At 35.6% G+C, this 13,664-nt stretch overlaps 1 protein-coding gene across 6 annotated transcripts in view; it reads left to right on the forward strand.

Annotated features, from left to right (window-relative positions):
* Window positions 1–13,664, forward strand: part of PTGER3 (prostaglandin E receptor 3) — a 211,105-nt gene that overhangs the window by 36,078 nt on the left and 161,363 nt on the right. Inside the window, exon 3 of one of the 6 annotated variants that reach the window (XM_007110931.4) lies at window positions 9,016–9,148. The exons of 4 other annotated variants lie outside the window; for them this stretch is intronic. In XM_007110931.4, the coding sequence (XP_007110993.3) occupies window positions 9,016–9,148 (133 nt within the window). Of the gene's footprint in view, window positions 1–1,181; window positions 1,687–9,015; window positions 9,149–13,664 lie in introns of those variants that run through there. One more of the 6 variants, XM_024119890.3, reaches the window with a different exon arrangement.

Consider the following 13,664-nt stretch of genomic DNA (forward strand, 5'->3'; position numbering starts at 1 on the left):
TACTCTCATGCAAAAGGTTTCAATTTTATAATGATTCATGTTGTAGTTATTAAGTAAAATCTTTCACATGCCTTCCCTGAAAGCCTTTTTTGGATTGAGACTACCTTAAATAAAACTGAAGAAAGTAAAAAGAGTAGTACAGGGTGACTTTGTTCTCAAAGTGACAAAGGGAAAACTGAAACTATACATATTTATGAAAGACTTCAACAAGTCTAGAAGTGAGGCATTTTTTTTGTAAAAGAGGTCGACAATTAGTTTTTAAGTCAGATGGAAATACATCTTCAAAGCATGCTACTTTACATTTCCTTTCTCACTCTTCCCTGTTCTCTTTTAAGTAATCAAAGAGCCCAGGATTTTTATTTGATATAGTCTCTATTTTATAATTCCTAAAGTGAGGATTCTATTTAAAGGCTTTTAATTTATACAAGTTGAGTTGTAAACCATTACATTATGATACCACAAGCCAAGTACATTTTGATTCTCTAGAAATGCAGTTCAATCAGACATATACCGTATTTATTCATATATAAATCACACATTTTATCTATTGAGAATGAAAGTTATTTTATTTTCAGAAGTTTTACATCAATCTGTTTCAAATCATAAACAACTCAAATATCCACTGGAATGCTTATTTCTTCATTAGGAACGAGACTGTTCCCCCAGTGCCCTTGCCTCCAGCCTGTTTTTCCATTTTCTCACGGAGAAAAAGTAACAGAAATATTTACTATGGTGAAGCTGGGATTGTTTTTAAGAGGGAGAATGGTTTCACATTTCTAATATGCTAACGTCCTAATATATGAAACATCTGAACCTGCTTTTTAATATCGGCTTTGATGAAATAATTTTATTATGGGAGTAAAGATAAGAAGGAAAGAGATTACCATCAGATACAAATTAGCCTTTTCAGGCTTTTTGAGCATTTTAGAGATGATAGCACTTCTAAATTTTTTTAGAGCAGATCTTAAATTCTTTTGTTAATTGTTTTAGAATTAGAATATTTTGGCTTTTTAATTAAAGTGAATCAGATATTTAGCCAAAAGCTAGCCAATCACCAGACTTTAATAGTTATTTGAAAATAGTTTCTTTCTATGGTTTTCAGTTTCTGTAGAAATCAAAGCTGTAATGTTCAGCAGGAGAAAATGTGTATGACTTACTGATGGACTTCAATGTTCTTTCAGCTTTTGAAAGGACACTCATATGGAACAGGCATGGAGGGTGGGACAGAGAACAAAGAGAAAGAGGTGAAGGAAAACGTGTATATTTCTAACTTGTCAAGATTCTTCCTCCTTTTAGGCCATTTCACAGAAGCAAGGAGAGGAAGAGGCCACATTTATCTTTTCATAATTGACAAGGTGATTTGTCAATTATGAAAAGTAGGACAGTAGGACAAATCGAGGAGTGGCCATTTTTCTTCTCTGTAAGAGTGAATGTTAAATTCACTCAAGTCATCACTGACTGCTAAACTCTTTTTCTTCCCAATCTTCCTGCATACATATATATGAAATATCTTACCTTCTCCCTCTTCTTTAACCAAACAATTTTGTACAAATAGCATAAAGTTGAACATTTCTTTAAGGAAACAAATTAAAAATAGGCACTGATTATTTTGATCTGTTTACAACAAATGAATATATTATTTTCAAAATGTATCTAAGTAAGAATTGAAATCATTGGCACTTTAATCAATCATGTAAAGCTCAGTATAGAAAGTGTACATTTCTCCACCTCTCCTACTCAGCATCCCATCCCTACACACTTGGTTAAATGGGAAGGTATACTGTTGTCACCTTTATGCAGTTAAGTTATCTTAAGTGTATTTAAACATATCTTCCAGTATGTTTTAAAGGGTAGTCTTCAATATGGTGGAGACAAAAAATAAAAGAGACTATGAAAAGTACATCAGAATTTTGATGGCATTCTAGTCATAGCTAGTCTGTGTACTTAACAAATGTACATTATTTATGATGTGCTTGTCAATGGAAAATAAAGTCGAATGTTCTGAAATGTCCCTGTCTTTCTTTCCTGATGCCAACCCATGTCAGGAATGTTTTACTTATAATCACATTAAGCATTTTGCTAAAATCCTATTTGATGTGCTTTGCCAAAATAACAGCACAATGTAATGCAATAGCATCATCCTATCTGTAACATTTAAATCATTTTGTTTTATATTCCATAATAACATATAGTACAAATTATCACTGATGTGCTATAAACTTGAGAGGTGCTTTTCAATATGATACCTAGTCAAGTTATAATCTCAGAATTTTTGTGTTTAATACAAAAGCACATTTATAAATTATTCTAAACTTAGTTCTCCTACTTTCTTGTGGATTTGAGTATAATCTACAGGCAGCCGACGTAAGAATTGTCCTTGTTCATAGTCAGCTCCTTCAGCAGACTTGTACCTGTGTGTTGGTGTGAGCTGATTACTGGTAGAGGTGTGTTGGGCTACCCCACTACCCTATTCCATGTGCTTATTCAGCTCAACTCTACTTCTTCCTCCCTCAGTGATGGGAGAAGTTCTGTAGAACATAGACTGCAAAGCCAAGCTCATTATAAGTAACGCGCTGAGCTCTCCCTCCTTCCTCCTAAGAAAAGGCATTTAGGGAGAGCTCTGCCGTAAACCCCTGACCAGATCTTTTTTTTTTTTTTTTTTTTTGGCTGCACTGGGTCTTCATTGCTGCGCACGGGCTCTTTGCTGTTGTGGTACGTGGACTTCTCTAGTTGTGGCGCACGACCTCAGTAGTCTGAATAGTTGCGGCGCGCTGGCTTAGTTGCCCCGCGGCATGTGGGATCTTAGTTCCCCGACCAAGGATCAAGCCCGCATCCCCTGCATTGGAAGGTGGATTCTTAACCGCTGGACCACCAGGGAAGCCCCCGACCAGATCTTATGATCTCTACAGTCTTTGTCTTGTAGCATTTGAGGTAAACATCATTATGGCTATCTTCTGGTACACCAAGAATTTCCACTACAACGCTGATGACCCTACATGCCGTGGAATGACATTGCCCAGTTTCATGTTCTCGGCGGACAAGGCGTCAGGCATCCTTAGATATCTTGGAGGTTGTTGTGCTCACCTAAAACAGTCTTGAGTAAACCTATTTTGAAGGAAGGTACTCAGAATCCAAGCCAGTCCTCCAGACTTGTTCTTTTCTTCAACATATATTTGTTGTGTACCTATTATGCACTAAGCATTCTGGTAGGCACTAAGACACAGGGATTTAAAAAAACAAACAAACAAACCCAGCTTTCAATGAATGTATAATCAAGTAGGGGAATAGGAAATCATTGAACAGAGCTGCTATTGGGGTAAGCCTATGGTCATGAAAGCATATGGGGGAGGTGATGCTGAAGTAGGAAATAGTTTCCTGTAGTAGTTGACATTTAATCTGCATTTTGGAGAAAGAAGTTGGTATTAACCAGGAGGGTGGAGGTACATTTTAGGATATTTTTTCACTCCACTCTGCCCAAAGCAGTACAATTTCCAAGGCATTCAAACTGACTAAATTCTAGTGGCCCTGTAAAAAGTGTGGGTCTGAATCGTGCGTACCTCTGTAATCTCACAGAGTGGGGAAAAGTTACTTGGCCTTAGGGCAGGATTTCTGAAACATGGAACTCTTGACACATTGGGGCAGATAAGTCTTTGTTGTGGGGTGTTGTCCTGTACATTGTAAGCTGTTTAGCAGCTACCCTGGCCTCTACTCACTGGATGCCAGTAATGCCACCCTAGTTGTGACAATCAAAAATGTCCCCAGACATTGCCAAATGCAGCATGGAGGACATATTGGCCCCTAGTTGGTACCCTCTGCCTTAGGGCAAGGGCCATGGCCACTAGGAGGAAGCTATGTGTGAGGGTTTTCAGGACAAGGCCATCTGTGGGATCTTGGTCCTGACAGGCACCATTCTGGCATTTCTCAAGGAAGCAGGCATTAAAATGCCAGTTTGTGTCTGACTGCACAAAAATGTGGCACTACCACTACAGCAGTGCCCTGATCACCATGGGCCCTGATCCACTTCCGTAATCACATAAACCTATTCACAGACAAAGAGGCACAATTTCTTAGAAAGTATCATCTTTCTATTGATGCCTCCAATCCCTATTTTGTTCTTGATAAGAGGCCTTAGGGTTATATGTCTCTCAAAGGGATATCTAAAGACGTTCCATTTCTCTCAGGACCTCGAAAATCTGTTATAATTCCTCTTAATTAAGTTCACATTTCCAGGCAAGGTGCATTAGTAAGAGAGAACTAATTTACCAAATTCTGTCTTTAACGGACTTTTTGCATGTCTGATCTGTGTTACAGAGTTGTAAGAGCTTTATTTAATCTGAGACATAATTTTTATCAAACAGCAGTCAAATCTGGGGCAAATGTCTCTTTATCAGCCTGTGCCTTTCTGAGTTCGTGCCAGGCTGCAGTACCTCAGGTATAGAGCTATTACCATACATTTTGCTGACAGAGTTCAAGTCATGATCTCTATAACTGACATTTAAACTCTAGCTTGCATGAAATGGGAAGTTGAAAAACTTAAACCACAAAATTAAAATGAAAACAAAGGTACTCATTAGTTTACTGTAAATTTCTGAGGCAAAGTAGGGAAGGTCTATGGATAATCAGTGCTTATGCCTAATATTATTATGCAATCTTTTAAAAAGAAGTCTTTGAATATAACATGCAAGGTTGTTTGAATTCAGTTTTGAAAAGAACATTGGAAGAAAATAATTCTGAAACCATTACAACACATTGAGGCCTTTTAAAATTAAATTTAACTAGAAGTACGCAGTGGAACACTGGTTCTTAAACACTGTGGGGTCAGAGACCCCTCTGATAATCTGGTGAAAGTTTTGGATCCCCTTCTCACAAAAAGCACAGAGAATTTTTTTACAGTGTCAGAGATTGTGCAGTCCTCCTAAAGTCTGTCTACAGATGTCTTGGAAATTTATACACACAGGTTAAGAATTCTCACTGTGAGAGAATCTTTGTGATTCAAGGAACCTCACCAGTGTCCATGTTTGGTTTGAAAACTAAAATCAAAAACTGCAGCTAAATCAACATAATTACTTCCCTGTGAATGCCAAAGTTCCTTGACATCTCATGTCAAGGAATGACATGCCCATAATAGTTAATCAGCATAATGCCCATAATAGTAAATCAACATAATGAGGGGTAGAATTATTAAAAGGAACTGCAATCATTTTTAAAAATTGCCATCATGTGGGGAAAAGAAACAACACAATCCCAAACAGAAGAGGAGCAATATAGGTTACTTGCCAAAAACAGCATGAAAAATGAAAGGACCATTTTTTGAAAAAGAATTGCAAGTTATGCAATGACACATTTGCCTTACACAGAGTTTTAGTTTTGCCTTGTGTTGATCCAGCAAGAGAGATTTAAAACCAGCTATTAAAAAAATCAATTAAAATAAATAACACCTCACCTGAAAAATGCAATCTCTAAAATGGTTAGAATCTAACTTCCAGTTACTTTCTGTTACATGACTTTATGTTATGTTATGTATATGGATAAATATATACTTACACTTCTGCCTGTACTATAGTTTTGTGTTGCTATTTAGAATGAAAGCAGCAAGGAGGACCTATTGATTGAAACTTTCAGTAAAATGCAAGGCATACACTTGCAGACCTTCTTACAAATGTAAAATTAATGATGCTTTAAGCCAATGCTTGAAGCTATTAGTGGAATGCAGTATTGATGTTTATAGTTTGTACTTCTCTAGAGGGAAACATCTGGAGCAATTAATGACATTTATCTTTGTATTTTTCTTGCCTTATTGAGGAAAAAAGTGCCATCTTAGAGCCCTGAAATATTTATATTTTGGAAACCCCACACTTTGATACCAGAGCATCCTACATTCTGGATGTGTGTATGTGAATTGGACAGCTGTACATAGTATGCATGAAATTGCAAGTTGATTTTCATAAGTCAGTGGTTTGGAGTCTTCTCCTTAGAAGATCCATGAAAAGCCATTTTTAGAGGAGAGCAATTGCTCTTTGTTACTTATTTTCAACATTCCTTAAACCATTAATTTTTTTTTTTTTTGCCTGTCCTCTTTATTTTAAGAATTGCGGTGACAGAATTAATTTTTACTTGAAAAATTTTGGATAAATAATATTCATTTATTGCCAAGCTCTGAAGGGGAACCAGTGCCTTAAATGTTTTGCAGCCCTAGTTAGAAATACATGGCTCCTCTCCTTATGACAGATTTTCTCCCACCATAGCCATTTTGCATATTTCTGCTACTATGCCTTCAGCAGAATTGTCATTGAAACCTAAAATAATTCATTTATTAATTTAATTAATTAATATTTGACCACCACTAAGAGATTGCATGTTTAAAATATTTTAAAGCATTTTTAAAGCAACGTTTTTTCTCTAAAATGTTCTCTAAATTTTAGTGGGTCATAATGAAAAAGAAAAACTCCCAGTGCTGGACAAGGAGTCAGAACACTTAAGTCTATTTATCTAATTTGCTATTCAGTGGTTGTTTGCCCTTGACAATTTAGTAAACCTCTCTAAACTTGAATTTTCTTATCAGCACAGGATTATTAGGATTAAATAAGAATGAAGATAAGGACACTTTTGAAGGCACTATACAAGTAGGTAATGGTTAATATTATTTTATTATCTGGATTTCATCAATGGGACATTAACTTTAATTATGATTTTTCTCATCTCAAACCACTATAGTACAGTCTGGCTAAATTAGTATTAGGCATTCACCAGAACACACAAGTGATATTAGAAGTCTAGTTCTGGTCCCACATAGGGAAAGATACATAGCTTCTTTTAAGTTTATTTGCCTCATCTGTACAATCAGAGGTTGGTTGATCTATGTGTTATCTTCTATCTGAAAAACCATGATTTTCCTTTCTCTCTGGAATGTCATACAGCTCATCTTGTCAGCTAAACACAGACAAGTTTTTCTCTTTTGAATTTTGAAAAACAGCTCATAGGGAATCTCTAGGCGACAGACAGAAATGCCTATAAACGGTTTCTGTTCCTTTTCTCCCTAAAAAGAATTTTTAGTTTTCCAGCCTCCTTATCCTATGAGATTGTCCTCTTACCAGACTGGAGGATCATTGAATTCAGGGGCCATGCCTTCCATTTCTTAAGTTTTTCTGCCTCCTTTCCTTTTCCTCCTCATCCAAACTACCAAATCCTATAATATTGATTGTTAGATGACAGATCTCATTTACTTCTTTATTTTTGGCTCAGGAAATATTACAAAGATTACATTGTGTAGATTTTCATACACTTGGGCTTATCAATGTGTGTGTGTGTGTGTGTGTGTCTGTGTGTCTGTGTATGGGATGTCCATTATATCTCAAATGTGTATTTCTTTTCTTCAATGTTTCATTTTTAATCAAAATATTATGTTCATCCCTTTAAAAAGTCAAGTGGCACTAAATGCTTACTATGACAGCTGAATGGATAAAGAAGATGTGATACACACACACACACACACACACACACACACACACACAAAATGGAATACTACTCAGCCATAAAAAAGAATGAAATTTTGCCATTTGCAGCAACATGGATAGACTTGGAAGGCATTATTCTGAGTGAAATAAGTTGGACAGAGAAAGACAAATACTGTCTGATATCACTTATATGTGGAATCTGAAAAATACAACAAACCAGTGAATAAAACAAAAAAGAGGCAGACTCACAGATATAGAGAACAAACTAGTGGTTACTAGTGGAGGGATAGGGGCAATATAGGGTTAGGGGAAAAATAAAAGGGTTATGGGATTACATGAAATCATGTATGTGAAACTTTTGAAAATTGTAAAGCACTATAGAATTTAAAGAATCTTTCATTCAGTTAAAAAAAGCTTATTATGATACCCACACTCCTCATTCTAACCCTCCCCCCACCAGCCTGCTCTCCAAACATCACTCCTTTCAGCTTTTTTTCAACATTTCTTCTGAAATGTACCATCATATTTCTAAATAACATATTTATGTTTTTGTATCCTGCTTAATCAACTTTGGACCTTGTAGGTTGATTTTCTATTTTGCTGGATTTAACTCTCTCCTCACACATTGTCCCATTATGGTTCTAACACAATTTTATTAAATCAAAATTCAGTTTGCATTTTTATGACAATGCAAATATTCTTAACTGCAGAATCAGTAGAACTGTCATCATGTTTCTTTTCTTGGACACATTTTTTACTTTCTAGAGTTAAGAACTTATGAAGTTAAATTTGCTTAACTTTCTTTGTGCTAATGACCAAATTTTAACAGTTTTCCAAGTGCTCAAACCTATCAGATAATCTTTACCTCCTTTAGAGCCTAAGATTTTTTTTTAAGTTTCTCTTCTATTAAGCCTATTGCCTCTTTTTTATTAGATACCCTGTTTCCTAGATTCCATGTCTTGATGTATTTCTTGAATAATTCACTCTTTTGATCACACCAGCTTTAAAATGGGCTTTTTAATAGAAAAAAAAAAAAAACGTAAGGAACCAAACTCCTAGAAAAGAAAATGATTTTAAATACACATGAACACTAAAAATAATAGTGATAATAACAATAGTGGCAGATATCATTTTATGAGCACCTATATTTTACATATGTTATCAAATTCTCATGTCAATGCCACAAGGTAGGTGTTATTACCACTACTTTCCAGATGAGAAGTCTGAGGCTCGTGGAGGGTAAATCACGTGGCCAAGTCCACAGTGTTAGTGAGAAGTGTATCTGGGATTCTCACCCGATTTCAGGTTAGAATGTAATTGTTGTGAATTCACTTAGTGAAGAACTACTACTATGATTATTTTCTGAAGCATCAATTTTATCTTGGAGAAATCCTCTAAGGCCCCATGAAAGAAAGGCTTTGACTCTGTTCTGACGCCTGGGCATTTTTCCTCAGCCAGAAATAATCTTGGGCAGCAGTGGGAAGGTGGTTTTTCCAACAGTACTGATTAGATTCAGCAAACAAGATTTTCAGCAAAAATATAGTCCTTATGTCCAATCTAGGCGTGTGCACACTACTGAGAACATTCAGACCTTCCCTGTTGGATGCAGAGCCGCTTCTGCAGTGGAGAGAATATCACCGCCGGGAGCAGATGGCTGCACAAAAAGAGGGCACTTCCGCTTGCTGCCCAGGCCTGTGAGTTTTGCTAAAAACTAAGAGCTTATCACGATCTGGGTTACAAAGTATGCATCTCTTTCAGTCCTTTTGTTTTTTTTTTTTTGTTTCTTTTTTTGTTTTTCCTTTCATACTTTCTCTCCTGCTTGTAGGGTAACTTAGGATCGGGCTTAATGAGAAGGTGTTTTTGCTTCCTAATGACACAGGGACTCCTGGGAGAATTTGTAAAATTCAGGACCGGCCAGAGGGAGAGCCGGCCATTTGTCTACAGTGAAGCCATTCTGTTTATCACCTCCTCCTGTTTAATTCTGAAATTTGCTCTAGCTTCTTCCTGCAAAATACAATGAATGCAGTTTCAGAGTGGAGCATATTTTATCTTTGAGAAAGAGAAAAGCTGTCCCCAGTTTTAGAGTCTTTCTTCCCTTGTTGCTAGCAAGCAAAATCTATTTGGTATATTTGACATTTTATCCCTTCACCAGTTTTTCTCTTCAACTGGCTGCTCTGTTTTCTTCAGAACTGGTCAGGCTGATTAGAACAGTGCAGAACATTTTGCTCAAGATGCTCTCAGCATCTCCAAAACTTGAATTCTATGTTTTCAGACGAATGCAAATGGCAACCCACTTATAGCAGTTTAACTTGAAAAATCGAAAAATATCAGTGCATCTTGGAATTTGTCTTTGGTCTAATTTTGCACATTATCTCTACTATTTCAATTGCAACAATAGTCAGCAATTCTCAGGCATCTCAGGGGTCAATTAGCATCTATTCAGAACAGGCTTAACCCAATTACGCGTAAACCTTTATTAAAAAAATTTTTTTTTTTTTTTACTGACCCGGGAGTTAATTAAACAAGTCACTGCTTAGGGCAAATGTTTGAAGGGTAAATTTCCTCTTCCTGCCAACTTCTATGTAATTTGCATGAGAAATGGAGCCTGAAGATCTTCATAATGGTTTGTTGTTAATAATAATATAACTTTTAAAATAATGTAGTAATTTACAGACCTCATTTTAGGAAAGTAAGTTTTAATGAGAGAATGGGTTTAGAAAAAAAAAAGTAATAACAGTGGATGATTACATTGCTTGAAGTTTCTTAATGGGAAACACCATGCTCCATTTCTTTGGATGGAGAATGATACACTCAAACTTAGGGGATCTTTCTCATTTGGATGAGACAACTATTTGGAAGGGAGAGAGTGATATCCTTGGAGAAAGGCAAGAGGCAACTAGGATGCCAACTAGATTAGTAGGAACTTCGTTTGGATGAGAAGTGTCATGGTCAGATTACCTTCAGGGGTATGAAAGTATGTGTTTCGGAATCAGACCTGGATCAAAGTTTGGGTTAATAGCTATGGAACTTGAAAGTAATTCCTTAAACTCTCTAAGATTTTGAATCCTTATATGAAGAATTGGGATTTTTGCACTTACTTTATAGGGTAGCTGTGAAGATTAAATATGTAAATATTCCAGAAGAGTGGTGGGTATGATAAATATGCAGGGGTCATTGTTATTGATGCTATATTAATAGTATTAATAGTAGCCACAATAGCAATCTTAATTGCTTGAGGAATCCATAAACCATATTGGGAATGTGGAAAAAGACATCCCAACCTCTGTACTAATTCCTTAATATTATTTTGGGAGACCCAAACATATAGCATTGTGTTTGAGAGAATGGGAACTGTTATTAGACTAAATTTAGTGGCACATCCTAGTTCTGTTAATTTATTAGTAGGCTGACCTTAATCAAGCTAATTAACCAAAACTTTCTAAACCTCAGTTTCTTTAACTATAAATGAAGATAATAATATTATCTAAAGTTTAACAGATTTATTGCAAAGATTCAATGAAACAATGCATGCAAGTGTTTACCTAGCACCTGGCACATAATAAGCATTCAATAAATGGTTATTATTATGTTATAAATTATTATCACTAATATCAAAATCAAGCTCAGTTTCCAGCTGAGGCTGAATATCTTCACAAGCATACAAATTTTATTCAAACTTCTCAAGACCTAGGTTAAGAAAATAAGGATGTGAGGGAATTCCCTGGTGTCCAGTGGTTAAGATTCCATGCTTTCACTGCCAAGGGCCAGGGTTCAATCCCTGGTCAGGGAACTAAGATCCCACAAACCACACAGTGTGGCAAAAAAAAAAAAAAGTCCTTTGTCAAAGTGATTTCATTGCATGAAACCGGTTATGAAATGGCTAAAATATTTGAAATGGTAGAAAGAAATTTGTCTGAATTTAGCTGTTGAGCCGTGCTTTGCTTCAAACCCCATTCCTATGTGCTTTATATTCTGGCTTATGTGACACTAACTGAATCATAGTTGGATCTAATCTCAAAGCCAGCCTTTCGAGGTCTCTGTGTTTACCTTATTAGTTTACAACATTTTTTGAAAACTCTACTCAGGAAAACAAGAATGTTATGTTAAAAAAAAAAAAGAGCAACAGCAATTATTTTCCCGTTAAATTGGAATATCTGGTGGCCTTATTATCAATGATTTTATTGCCTAGAGTATCTGATTGTTCTCATTAAATATGAAAAACTGCCAAGATTATGAATTTGGTCAAAGTCAGCTTGTTATCTACTCTGATAATTTTTTACTATGTGTAAAACATATATTTTAGAAGAATAAACTGAGCAAGAATAATAGTCATCAAATTTTTGTACATTACCAATCCTACCTAGTGTTTTTTTTTTAAGTTTCTTGACCAAGAAAAAAGAGAAATATACTTTAAAATATAGAAACAAATGATTCAGTGGTGTTTAAGGAAGCTTTTAAAATTTGAAATAACTATAAAGAATCAATACAATTGCATCAATAAGGAGTTCTGTTTTCTTTTTTAAATCAACAGAGGAATTATTCTCAAAGAAAGACTTTATTTCATTTTCAGAGGGTGGGACAGAATAGGTCATGTTTTCCAGTTAAAATTAAGCCTAAAGGAAACATATTCCTTCTTTGTGACGTCTTTGTCTGGTTTTGGTATCAGGGTGATGGTGGCCTCATAGAATGAGTTTGGGAGTGTTCCTCCCTCTGCTATCTTTTGGAAGAGTTTGAGAAGGATAGGTGTCAGCTCTTCTCTAAATGTTTGATAGAATTCGCCTGTGAAGCCATCTGGTCCTGGGCTTTTGTTTGTTGGAAGATTTTTAATCACAGTTTCAATTTCAGTGCTTGTGATTGGCCTGTTCATATTTTCTATTTCTTCCTGGTTCAGTCTCGGCAGCTTGTGCATTTCTAAGAATTTGTCCATTTCTTCCAGGTTGTCCATTTTATTGGCATACAGCTGCTTGTAGTAATCTCTAATAATCTTTTGTATTTCTGCAGTGTCAGTTGTTACATCTCCTTTTTCATTTCTAATTCTATTGATTTGAGTCTTCTCCCTTTTATTCTTGATGAGTCTGGCTAATGGTTTATCAATTTTATTTATCTTCTCAAAGAACCAGCTTTTAGTTTTATTGATCTTTGCTACTGTTTTCTTCATTTCTTTTTCATTTATTTCTGATCTGATCTTTATGATTTCTTTCCTTCTGCTAAATTTGGGGTTCTTTTGTTCTTCTTTCTCTAATTGCTTTAGGTGCAAAGTTAGGTTGTTTATACGAGATGTTTCCTGTTTCTTAAGGTAGGATTGTATTGCTATAAACTTCCCTCTTAGAACTGCTTTTGCTGCATCCCATAGGTTTTGGGTCGTCGTGTCTCCATTGTCATTTGTTTCTAAGTATTTTTTGATTTCCTCTTTGATTTCTTCAGTGATCACTTCGTTATTAAGTAGTGTATTGTTTAGCCTCCATGTGTTTGTATTTTTTACAGATCTTTTCCTGTAATTGATATCTAGTCTCATAGCGTTGTGGTCAGAAAAGATACTTGATATGATTTCAATTTTCTTAAATTTGCCAAGGCTAGATTTGTGACCCAATATATGATCTATCCTGGAGAATGTTCCATGAGCACTTGAGAAAAATGTGTATTCTGTTGTTTTTGGATGGAATGTCCTATAAATATCAATTAAGTCCATCTTGTGTAATGTATCATTTAAAGCTTGTGTTTCCTTATTTATTTTCATTTTGGATGATCTGTCCATTGGTGAAAGTGGGGTGTTAAAGTCCCCTACTATGATTGTGTTACTGTCGATTTCCCCTTTTATGGCTGTTAGTATTTGCCTTATGTATTGAGGTGCTCCTATGTTGGGTGCATAAATATTTACAATTGTTATATCTTCTTCATGGATCGAACCCTTGATCATTATATAGTGTCCTTCTTTGTCTCTTGTAATAGTTTTTACTTTAAAGTCTATTTTGTCTGATATGAGAATTGCTACTCCAGCTTTCTTCTGATTTCCATTTGCATGGAATATCTTTTTCCATCCCCTCACTTTCAGTCTGTATGTGTCCCTAGGTCTGAAGTGGGTCTCTTGTAGACAGCATATATATGGGTCTCGTTTTTGTATCCATTCAGCCAGTCTGTGTCTTTTGGTGGGAGCATTTAATCCATTTACATTTAAGGTAATTATCAATATGTATGTTCCTATTACCATTT

Source organism: Physeter macrocephalus, chromosome 4 (assembly GCF_002837175.3).
Source record: "Physeter macrocephalus isolate SW-GA chromosome 4, ASM283717v5, whole genome shotgun sequence".
Classification (NCBI taxonomy): domain Eukaryota; kingdom Metazoa; phylum Chordata; class Mammalia; order Artiodactyla; family Physeteridae; genus Physeter; species Physeter macrocephalus.